Raw genomic sequence first — 12793 nt, forward strand, 5'->3', positions numbered from 1 at the left:
GTGCTGGGGAAGGGTGAAGTTTATTTCTGCCTTTTAGAAATTTATCCAGGTTTTATTTAGCCTGTGAATATTATATATTGTTTGTGGCTCATAGTAAGACCAAAGAGTCTCAAATCTGGCTTCCCAGTATAATCACTTATGGAGCATTTACAAATTTGGATGCCCAGGTCACATGCTCAGAGTCTGATTTACCTAGTCTGGAATAGAGCCTGTTTTGTTTTGATTTTCAGTGTCTCCTCACGAGATTCTAACCTGCAGCCAGAGTTAAGAACCACTGAGCTAGAACTTGAGGCTAGTGGCTCTAAGGGAGTACGTTTAATTCCTGGAAGAGGTGATGGTTTTCTAGCTTTACTTTATTACAGCTTTTGGACACAGATTACCTGGTTGTAACAAAACTGTGGGCAACTGATTTAAGGGAGTCTGAGAAGCAGATATAGCCAGATGACCACTAATGAATTAAGAAACAAAAACACTCATTATTATGTCAGGATAATCTTTATATTGATGAGGGGTCGGGGAGAGAAATGAGAGAGAGAATTATTTATTAGGGGCTGGCTAAGAGCAGAACACATAAGGAAATATGCTATATGATAGATATACTGAAAGAGAATGGTTTCTTACCCGTAGAAGTAACGTCAAATACTTCTAAAGCAATGTAAAATCCTAAAAAATATATTAACCACATAAAATATTTCTAATTCCACTGGCAGTAATTAGGCTGTCTATGCACATTCGCAGGTGTCTTGAGCATAATAGTGAAATTGTCTATAAATGAAAAAAAAAGTTTGAGGATTTGTGGGTTAAAATGACCATATTATATTTATAGAGCAATACAATTATTTTAAGATTTTATGTATTTATTTGAGGATGAGAGACAAGCATGGAGGAGAGGGAGAAGAAAGCTCCCCACTGAGTAGGGAGACTGACATGGGGTTCTATCCCAGGACCCTGGGATCAAGACCTGAGCCAAAGGCAGATGCTTAACCAAGTGAGCCTAGCAACATTATATTTTAATAAAATATAACAAAAGAGAATTAAATGATAAACTATGAAAATTGGCATGTTTTTCCTTTCAATATAAATGTTTTCTGAAAAAGCCTTTATATAATTAATTACCAGAAAGTTATCCTTTACCTATTAATTTTGCTCTATGTCTTTATAAAAAAAATATATAAAATGAGTTAAATCTGTAATTATTTTAACTCATTAAATTAAGAGACAAATTCTTTCTAGAAACATTTTGGGAACTAGATTATAATTATGCAGGTAAATAGCTAATTTGCATATGAGTTTTAGAAAAGCAAATATTTAAAATGATTTAAAGAAAATATGTGGGCAATTACATATGCACTGTATATTAATTCCACTTTAAAAATTCACATGACTGGGACACCTGGGCGACTCAGTCTGTTAAGCATCTGCTTTTAGCTCGGGTCATGATCTCTGGGTCCTGGGATGATGACCTGCATCAAGCTCTCTGCTCAGCAGAGTCTGCTTCTCTCTCTCCCTCTGCCTGCCTCTCTGTCTACTCATGCTCTCTCTCTCTCTAGCAAATAAATAAATAAAATATTTTAAAAAATGAAAACTCACATGATTGAGCAGCTTCTTGGTTTTTAAATTATATAATCATCAAATCAACATAAATGATTCCACTGTTTCAGAAATGGGGATGTATACAATTCATGTTAGTTGTTATTGGAGTAAGAGATCTATTTATATAATATTTTCTACCTTTCCTTTGGGTATTTTGCAAGGAAGTTACTCAGTTTTATGTTTCATTTATAGCTATGATGCCCAACAATAGAGAGGAACTTATTGTTGATCAGAATAATGGACCAACAATCAAAAAACTCCAAAGGGATAATAAAGGTAATATGATTTTTGCTTATTTGATGGACATATAAATATTAGATAGCAACTGAATTAACATTCCAGTGCTGTATATTGCATCTACGTATTCTAAACAGAATATATTTATACTGGCTTCAGATAAATTCTTTTAGTAGTAAAAAAAATGTGTTTGCCTGTAGCTTGTTTATTTAATATTAATAAATTACATATCAGCCTGAAGTTTTTCCTTGCTTGTGATTGGAAACTACACTTTAAGGCCTTTTATAATGCCTGATCAGAAACATTTGACTCTTAAGTTATTATGTATGCACTTTGTTAACTAAGTTTAAGTGACTCACCATTTGATAGTTATATGTGAAAAAAACATGTTGCTGTCATGGAGAAAAGATGTTCCCCCAACAATCAAAAGAGATTTTTAAAATATATGCTTATCTGGACATTTCAAAGGAAAGCCTAGCAAGTTACTCCAACCAAGTATTTACCTGAGTGTTGATAGATATGATACCAATCTAGCTTTTGATCCACTGAGGTACATGTATCATTTCTGCACAGTGTTCAGTTTTCTCTTAGAATATCATTTTAAAGAAGGTAGGGAGAGTAAGAATTTCAAAGTCATACTATCTTGATATAAAAACTGAGTATAATTTTGTTTAAAAAGCTAAAGGATAAGAAAAAAAGAAAACATACTGGCATAGGTTATAGGCTACACATTATGTCTGTCATTGTGAATTAAACAGTAACTCTAAGCTAAAAAGCATAAGCTAACATGAAATTTATCAGATCATCAAATGGCCTGTTTGTACTTCAGCATAGGGTATATTTTTCTATTTCTACTAGTCACAATATATAGAAAAAATGACTTCATGACCCAAAGAGTTAATGGAGAAATTTTTTCTTTCTTCTGTAGACTGAATTTCTCCCTAATTACATAGATGAGCATTTTAGTTAGAATTTGGAATAATGTATGATTTTAATTTCATTGATCCATGGTTGGTTTCCTTGCCACATGTTTAGTCATTTCTTACCCAAACGCTAAAAGGCTATACCCTCTGGGGCTCCAAGATGTAAGCGATTGATTTAATAACACTTACTAGAATAGAAGAAGCCAGTTTTAATATATTAAAATACTCAAGCTCTTATACAGGTAATGGTATTCTAGTTAAAGCTGAAATTTCAACCCAGCAACAATTTGTTCCTGAGACCTCTTTATCATGAAGGACAGTGTGGTAGTAAAACAACTTTTCTAGGAAAATTTCCAGCTGCATATGATATATGTGATTCTATCAGAACTGCAAAACCCATAAGTCAAAATGGCATTTAGGGCTGGCCTGTGTGTTGCAGTGCTCAAGTACACAGTACTGTGTCTTATGAAAAATAAGCTTGTTGGGGCATCTGGGTGGCTCAGTGGGTTAAGCCTCTACCTTCGGCTCAGGTCATGACCTCGGTCCTGGGATCAAGCCCTGCATCAGGATCTCTGCTCAGCAGGGAGCCTGCTACTCCCCCCCTCTCTCTGCCTGCCTCTCTGCTTACTTGCGATCTCTGTCAAATAAATAAATAAAATCTTTCTAAAGAATCATGGGGAGAAAGCCATGAGTTCTGTCAACAGATGAATGGATAAAGAAGTGATATATATATACACAATGGAATACTATGCAGCCATCAAAGGAAATGAAATCTTGCCATTTGAGACAACGTAGATGGAATTAGAGGGTATCATGCTTAGCAAAATAAGTCAATCGGAGAAAGACAATTATCATATGATCTCCCTGATATGAGGAAGTGGAGATGCGACATGGGGGGGTTAAGGGGGTAAGAGAAGAATAAATGAAACAAGATGGGATTGGGAGGGAGACAAACCATAAGTGACTCTTAATCTCACAAAACAAACTGAGGGTTGCTGGGAGGAGGGGGGTTGGGAGAGGGGGGGTTATGGACATTGGGGAGGGTATGTGCTTTGGTGAGTGCTGTGAAGTGTGTAAACCTGGTGATTCACAGACCTGTACCCCTGGGGATAAAAATATATTATATGTCTAAAAAAAATGTATAGATAAGAAAAAATGCAAGAAAAATAAATAAATAAATAAAATCTTTTTTAAAAAATAGCTGGAATGCTAGTATAAATGTACAATAACTGTTTTTCATAAAATACACAATAGTATGTCCTGATATTTCTGAATCTCTTGCTTTGTGAATGACAGTTTTACTCATTTCAATCAAATAGATTGGTCACACATTCTGATGAGGTCATTGATAGGAGTGGCATATTAAACTGTACCTAGGTTATAGTGGAAAACTTTCCTTTAAATGTGACATTTGATGTCAAATCCTACCAGTTATATATGTGATATTAAGATAAAATATATTTTCTTCAATAAATCTGAGTTATTAAAAGGAAGTAAAGTTAAAGTCTCAACATCATCAAATATGACAAGTAAGCAGTTAGTACACTTGTGGCAAACCTATGTTTTCACATCTGTTTTGAGTAATAGCATCATTATTTTTTAAATGATTTATAGCTCTGGAAATTATAAAATGCCACCTTTGCTATTATGTGGAAACTTTAGAAAAATGAAGAATTACCATTCAAGTAATACTGGGTGATAGAACAATACATGCCTCGATAATTTACATTTCTCCTTGAATTTTCATATGCAGACATTTCCACCTCTCTATAGTCTGGGATTTCCTGACAGTGATTTCCATTTAGACTCTGTACAAAGTGACTTATCGAATTGGTATTTTAGTTTTGACTCAAGTATTTTGACTAAACAGATCAGTTAAGAGAAACCTTTGATTTTATTTTTCCACAGACCTTGTCAAACAAATTGACAAATAAATAAAATATTAGGGAAAAAAATGAATTCCAGAACTGATTGTTAAAAACAATGTAACACATGCAATTTAATTTTTCAAAGAGAAAGAACAAGCAGAGGGAGCAGCAGGCAGAGAGAGAAGCAGACTCCCCACTGAGTGGTGAGCCTCACACAGGGCTTGATCCCAGGACCTTGGGATCATAACCTCAGCCAAAGGCAGATGCTTAACCAAATGTGTCACACAGGCACCCCAGTTCTGGAATTCCTTAGAGTAGAGCAGTTGTGACTATTCACTGTAGTTTAAACCATGTGGAAGCAAAGGCATAGAGCAAGATCATCTTCACATGGCAGCCAGTGGTCTCTCAAGCCACTAGCATGAATAGAGGTTACTGATATTTTGAATTTTGTACTTGTATTTGCATGTGTACTTGAATTTGTTTATTGGTAACTTTACATGTATAAGAAGCCTTGATGATCAAGTCTGGAATTCTACAGGAACAGTGAAAAAATAAATTTAACAACTAGCCCAAGACTTGAGTCCACTAAACCATTACAGTATAAATCAGTCCACAGGATACAGATGAAAAGCAATAATTTTAACTTCCTTTGATTGTAAGAATCTAAAGTATATCTCATCTAGAATTAAAGTATTATCATGTTTGTTTTTTATACAAATGGACTAATTTCAGTTTAGAGCAGAATTTGGGCTATATGTTGACACCAATAATTTAAATGTTCTCTATTCAATCAAATGATTTGCTCTTTCTATTTCTTTTTTTTTTTAGTTGTTATTTATTTATTTATTTTGTTTTTGTGTGTGTGTTCCAAAGTTCATTGCTTATGTACCATACCCAGTGCTCCATGCAATATGTGCCCTCCTTAATACCCATCACCAAGCTCACCCAACCCTTCACCCTCCTCACTTCCAAAACCCTCAGTTTGTTTCTCAGAGTCCCCAGTCTCTCATTGTTCATCTCCCCCTCTGATTTCCCCCAACTCACTTCTCTCCAACTCCCAATGTCATCTGTGTTATTCCTTATACTCCACAAGTAATTGAAACCATATGATAATTGACTCTCTCTGCTTGACTTATTTCTCTCAACATAATCTCCTCCAATCCCATCCATGTTGCTACAAAAGTTGGGTATTCATCCTTTCTGATGGAATCATAATATTCCATTATATATATGGACAACTTCTTCTTTATCCATTCATCTGTTGAAGGGCGTCTTGACTCTTTACACAGTTTGGCGATTGTGGCCATTGCTACTATGAACATTGGGGTACAGATGACCCTTCTTTTCACTACATCTGTATATTTGGGGTAAATACCCAGATGAGCAATTGCAGGGCCATAGGAAAGCTCTATTTTTAATTTCTTAAGGAGTCTCCACACAGTTTTCCAAAGTGGCTGCACCAACTTGCATTCCTACCAACAGTGAAAGAGGGTTCCCTTTTCTCTACATCCTCTCCAATAGTTGTTGTTTACTGTTTTCTTGCTTTTGAACATTCTAACTTGTGTAAGGGGGTATCTCAATATCCATGCACTCGTGTGTGTGTGTGTGTGTGTGTGTGTGCACACGCATTTAAGATTTTATTTATTTGACAGACAGAGATCACAAGTAGGCAGAGAGGCAGGCAGAGAGAGAGGAAGGGAAGAAGGCTCCCCGTCGAGCAGAGAGCCCGATGTGGGGCTCGATTTCAGGACCCTGGGATCATGACCTGAACAGAAGGCAGGGACTTTAACCCACTGAGCTACCCAGGTGCCCCTCTCAATGTGGTAATTAGCCATCAGGGAGATTTGTAAATTAGCCATCAGGGAGATTTGTATGTCTTATTTGGAGAAGTGTCTGTTCATGTCTTTTGCCCATTTTTTGACGTAAATATCTGTTTTGTGTGTGTTGAGTTTGAGGAGTTCTTTATAGATCTTGGATATCAGCCCTTCGTCTGTACTGTCATTTGCGAATATTTTCTCCCATTCCATGGGTTGCCTCTTTGTTTTGTTGACTGTTTCCTTTGCTGTACAGAAGCTTTTCATCATGACGAAGCCTGAAAAGTTCATTTTAGCTTTTGTTTCCCTTGCCTTTGGGGACATGTCTTGGAAAAAGTTGCTGTGGCCAATGTTGAAGAGGTTACTGCCTATATTCTCCTCTAGGATTTTGATAGAACTGTGCCTCATGTTGAGGTCATTTATCCATTTTGGGTTTATCTTTGTGTATGGTGTAAGAAAATGGTGTAAGAAAATGGGACATAGCTGTCCCATTTTCCCAGCACCATTTATTGAAGAGACTATCTTTTTTCCGTTGTATATTTTTTCATTCTTTGTGGAAGATTATTTGACCATAGAGTTGAGGGTACATATCTGGGCTCTCTACTCAGTTCTACTGGCCTATTTGTCCGTTTTTGTGCCAGTACCATGCTGTCTTGGTGGTCACAGCTTTGTAGTAAAGCATGAAATCAAGCAACAGGATACACCTAGCTTTGTTTTTCTTTTTCAACATTTCTTTAGCAATTCAGGGTCTCTTCTGGTTCCACTCAAATTTTAGGATTGTTTGAAAAATGCCAGTAGAATTTTTATCAGGATGGCATTGAAAGTGTAGATTGCTCTAGACAGTATAGACAATTTAACAATGTTTATTCTTCCAATTCATGAGCATGGAATGCCCTTCCATCTTTTTGTATCTTCAGTTTCTTTCATGAGTGTTCTGTACAGATCCTCGAGTACAGAACCTTTACCTCTTTGGTTAGGTTTATTCCCAGGTATCTTATGTCTTGGTGCTATAGTAAATGGAATCCATTCTCTAATTTCCCTTTCTGTGTTTTCATTGTTAATGTATAGGAAAGCAACTGATTTCTGTAGATTGATTTTGTATCCTGCCACATTACTGTATTGCTGTATGAGTTCTCATAGTTTGTGGGTGGGCTCTTTTGGGTTTTCCATATAAAGAATCATGTCATCTGCAAAGAGAGATAGTTTGAGTTCTTCTTTTTCCAATTTGAATACCTTTATTTACTTTTGTTGTATGATTGCTGTTGCTAGGACTTCTAGTACTATGTTGAACAGCATTGGCAAGAATGGATATCCTTGTCGTGTTCCTGATCTCAAAGGGGAAGGCTGTCAGCTTTTCCCCATTGAGATGAGATTTGCTGTGGGTTTTTTTAATAGAAAGATTTTATGCATTTGAGGAATGTTCCCTCTATCCCTATACTGTGAAGGGTTTTAATCAGGAACTGAAGCTGTATCTTCTCAAATTTTTTGTTTGTTTGTTTTTCTGCACCTTTTGAGAGGGCCATATGGTTCTTCTCTCTTCTCTTACTGAATTGCTCTATCACGTTGATTAATTTGCAAATGTTGAACCATCCTTGCATCCCAGGCATAAATCCTTCCTGGTCATGGTGGATAATCATTTTAGTGTACTTTTGGATCCTATTAGCTAGGATCTTGTTGAGAATCTTGGCTTCCATATTCATCAGGGGTATTGGTCTGAAATTTTGGAAGTTTTGGTGAGATCCTTGCCTGGTTAGGGTATCAGGGTAATGTTGGCTTCATAAAAAGATCTGGAAGTTTTCCTTCTCTTTCTATTTTTTTGAAACATCTTTAGGAGAATAAGTATTATTTCTTCTTTTAATGTTTGGTAGAATTTTCCAAGGAATCCATCAGGACTTGGTCTCTTGTTTTTTAGGAGGTTTTTGATCACTATTTGGTCCCGTTACTAGATATAGGTCTATTCGGGTTGTCAATTTCTTCCTGATTCAGTTTTGGAAGTTATTACTTTTCCAGGAATACATCCATTTTCTCTAGGTTGCTTAACTTATTGGCATAAAACTGTTTATAATAATTTCTTTTTTTTTCTATTTTTTTAAAAAATACCCCAGGGGTACAGGTCTGTGAATCGCCAGGTTTACACACTTCACAGCACTCAACAAAACACGTACCCTCCCCAATGACCAAAACCCCACCCCCCATCTCCCAACGCCCCTCCCCCCAGCAACCCTCAGTTTATTTTGTGAGATTGACAGTCACTTATGGTTTGTCTCCCTCCCAATCCCATCTTGTTTCATTTATTCTTCTCCTACCCACTTAAGCCCCCATGTTGCATCACCACTTCCTCATATCAGGGAGATCATATGATAGTTGTCTTTCTCTGCTTGACTTATTTCGCTAAGCATGATACGCTCTAGTACCATCCATGTTATCGCAAATGGCAAGATTTCATTTCTTTTGATGGCTGCATAGTATTCCATTGTGTATATATACCACTTCTTCTTGATCTATTCATCTGTTGATGGACATCTAGGTTCTTTCCATAGTTTGGCTATTGTGGACATTGCTGCTATAAACATTCAGGTGCACGTGCCCCTTCGGATCACTACGTTTGTATCTTTAGGGTAAATGCCCAGTAGTGCAATTGCTGGGTCATAGGGCAGTTCTATTTTCAACATTTTGAGGAACCTCCATGCTGTTTTCCAGAGTGGCTGCACCAGTTTGCATTCCCACCAACAGTCTAAGAGGGTTCCCCTTTCTCCACATCCTCGCCAGCATCTGTCACTTCCCGATTTGTTAATTTTAGCCATTCTGACTGGTGTGAGGTGATATCTCATTGTGGTTTTGATTTGTATTTCCCTGATGCCGAGTGATATGGAGCACTTTTTCATGGGTCTGTTGGCCATCTGGATGTCTTTGCAGAAATGTCTAGCAGTTTTGGAGTGGAGTCTTTTGGGTTTTCCACATATAGTATCATATCATCTGCGAAGAGTGATAATTTGACTTCTTCTTTGCCGATTTGGATGCCTTTAATTTCCTTTTGTTGTATGATTGCTGAGGCTAGGACCTCTAGTACTATGTTGAATAGCAGTGGTGATAATGGATATCCCTGCCGTGTTCCTGACCTTAGCGGAAAAGCTTTCAGTTTTTTTCCATTAAGAATGATATTTGCGGTGGGTTTTTCATAGATGGCTTTGATGATAATGAGGTATGTGCCCTCTATCCCTACACTTTGAAGAGTTTTGATCAGGAAAGGATGCTGTACTTTGTCAAATGCTTTTTCAGCATCTATTGAGAGTATCATATAGTTCTTGTTCTTTCTTTTATTGATGTGTTGTATCACATTGACTGATTTGCGGATGTTGAACCAACCTTGCAGCCCTGGAATAAATCCCACTTGGTCGTGGTGAATAATCCTTTTAATGTACTGTTGAATCCTATTGGCTAGTATTTTGTTGAGTATTTTCGCATCTGTGTTCATCAAGGATATTGGTCTATAGCTGTCTTTTTTGATGGGATCCTTGTCTGGTTTTGGGATCAAGGTGATGCTGGCCTCATAAAATGAGTTTGGAAGTTTTCCTTCCATTTCTATTTTTTGGAACAGTTTCAGGAGAATAGGAATTAGTTCTTCTTTAAATGTTTGGTAGAATTCCCCTGGGAAGCCGTCTGTCCATGGGCTTTTGTTTGGAGATTTTTAATGACTGTTTCAATCTCCTTACTGGTTATGGGTCTGTTCAGGCTTTCTATTTCTTCCTGGTTCAGTTGTGGTAGTTTATATGTTTCTAGGAATGCATCCATTTCTTCCAGATTGTCAAATTTGTTGGCGTAGAGTTGCTCATAGTATGTTCTTATAATAGTTTGTATTTCTTTGGTGTTAGTTGTAATCTCTCCTCTTTCATTCATGATTTTATTTATTTGGGTCCTTTCTCTTTTCTTTTTGATAAGTCTGGCCAGGGGTTTATCAATTTTATTAATTCTTTCAAAGAACAAACTCCTAGTTTTGTTGATTTCTTCTATTTTTTTTTTTTTTGGTTTCTATTTCATTGATTTCTGCTCTGATCTTTATGATTTCTCTTCTCCTGCTGGGATTAGGGTTTCTTTCTTGTTCTTTCTCCAGCTCCTTTAGGTGTAGTGTTAGGTTGTGTACTTGAGACCTTTCTTGTTTTTTGAGAAAGGCTTGTACCGCTATATATTTTTCTCTCAGGACTGCCTTTATTGTGTCCCACAGATTTTGAACCATTGTATTTTCATTATCATTTGTTTCCATGATTTTTTTGAATTCTTCTTTAATTTCCCGGTTGACCCATTCATTTTTTAGAAGGATGCTGTTTAGTCCCATGTATTTGGGTTCTTTCCAAACTTCCTCTTGTGGTTGAGTTCCAGCTTCAGGGCCTTGTGGTCTGAAAATATGTAGGGAATGATCCCAATATTTTGATACCAGGTGAGTCCTGATTTAGGACTGAGGATGTGATCTCTTCTGGAGAATGTTCCATGTGCACTAGAGAAGAATGTGTATTCTGTTGCTTTGGGATGAAATGTTCTGAATATATCTGTGATGTCCATCTGGTCCAGTGTGTCATTTAAGGTCTTTATTTCTTTGTTGATCTTTTGCTTGGATGATCTGTCCATTTCAGTGAGGGGAGTGTTAAAGTCCACTACAATTATTGTATTATTGTTGATGTGTTTCTTTGTATTTTGTTATTAATTGGTTTATATAGTTGGCTGCTCCCACGTTGGGGGCATAGATATTTAAAATTGTTAGATCTTCTTGTTGGACAGACCCTTTGAGAATGATAAAGTGTCCTTCCTCTTCTCTTATTATATACTTTGGCTTAAAATCTAATTGATCTGATATAAGGATTGCCACTCCTGCTTTCTTCTGATATCCATTAGCATGGTAAATTCTTTTCTACCCCCTCACTATAAATCTGGAGGTCTCTTCGGGCTTAAAATGAGTTTCTTCTAGGCAACATATAGATGGGTTTTGGTTTTTTATCCATTCTGATACCCTGTGTCTTTTGATTGGGGTATTTAGCCCATTAATATTCAGGGTAACTATTGAGAGATATGAATTTCGTGCCATTGTATTGCCTGTAAGGTGACTGTTACTGTATATTTTCTCTGCTCCTTTCTGATCTACAACTTGTAGGCTCTCTATTTGCTTAGAGGACCCCTTTCAATATTTCCTGTAGAGCTGGTTTGGTGTTTGCAAATTCTTTCAGTTTTTGTTTGTCATGGAAGCTTTTAATCTCTCCTTCTATTTTCAATGATATCCTAGCTGGATATAGTATTCTTGGCTGCATGTTTTTCTTGTTTAGTGCTTTGAAAATATCATGCCAGCTCTTTCTGGCCTGCCAGGTCTCTGTGGATAAGTTAGCTGCCAATCTAATATTTTTACCATTGTATGTTACAGACTTCTTTTCCCGGGCTGCTTTCAGGATTTTCTCTTTGTCACTAAGAATTGTAAATTTTACTATTAGGTGATGGGGTGTGGGCCTATTTTTATTGGTTTTGAGCGGTGTTCTCTGAACCTCCTGAATTTTGATGCTCGCTCCTTTTGCCATATTGGGGAAGTTCTCCCCAATAATTCTCTCCAGTATACCTTCTGGTCCCCTCTTCTTTCTTCTTCTTCTGGAATCCCAATTATTCTAATGTTGTTTCGTCTTATGGTGTCACTTATCTCTCGAATTCTCCCCTCGTGATCCAGTAGCTGTTTGTCCCTCTTTTGCTCAGCTTCTTTATTCTCTGTCATTTGGTGTTCTATATCGCTAATTCTTTCTTCTGCCTCATTTATCCTAGCAGTGAGATCCTCCATTTTTTATTGCACCTCATTAGTAGCTTTTTTTATTTCAACTTGGTTAGATTTTAGTTCTTTTATTTCTCCAGAAAGGGGTTTTATATCTCCCGAGAGGTTTTCTCTAATATCTTCCATGCCTTTTTTCGAGCCTGGCTAGAACCTTGAGAATTGTCGTTCTGAACTCTAGATCTGACATATTACCACTGTCTGTATTGATTAGGTCCCTAGCCTTCAGTACTGCCTCTTGTTCTTTTTTTTTGTGGTGAATTTTTCCGCCTTGTCATTTTGTCCAGATAAGAATATATGAAGTAGCAAGTAAATACTAAAAGGGTGGCAACAACCCCAGGAAAATATGCTTTAACCAAATCAGAAGAGGTCCCAAATCGTGAGTGGGGAGAAAGGGAATAAAAAGAGGTTCACAAAGAAAGAAAGATAAAAAAGAATTAAAAAAGAAAAGGAATAAAGAAAATTATAAAAAAGAAAATATATATATATATATTAGATAAACTAGTTAAAAAACGTTAAAAAAGAAAAGGGTAAAAGTTAAAAAATATTTTATCAGAAGAA

The 12793-nt window shown here is 36.6% G+C and overlaps 1 protein-coding gene across 1 annotated transcript in view; it reads left to right on the forward strand.

Annotated features, from left to right (window-relative positions):
• The window catches only part of DACH2 (dachshund family transcription factor 2), an 878628-nt gene that overhangs the window by 768291 nt on the left and 97544 nt on the right, over nt 1-12793 (forward strand). The window contains exon 8 of the mRNA XM_059156812.1: nt 1786-1869. Within this exon, the coding sequence (XP_059012795.1) occupies nt 1786-1869 (84 nt within the window). The remainder of the gene's footprint in view (nt 1-1785; nt 1870-12793) is intronic.

This window comes from Mustela lutreola, chromosome X (assembly GCF_030435805.1).
Source record: "Mustela lutreola isolate mMusLut2 chromosome X, mMusLut2.pri, whole genome shotgun sequence".
Lineage (NCBI taxonomy): Eukaryota > Metazoa > Chordata > Mammalia > Carnivora > Mustelidae > Mustela > Mustela lutreola.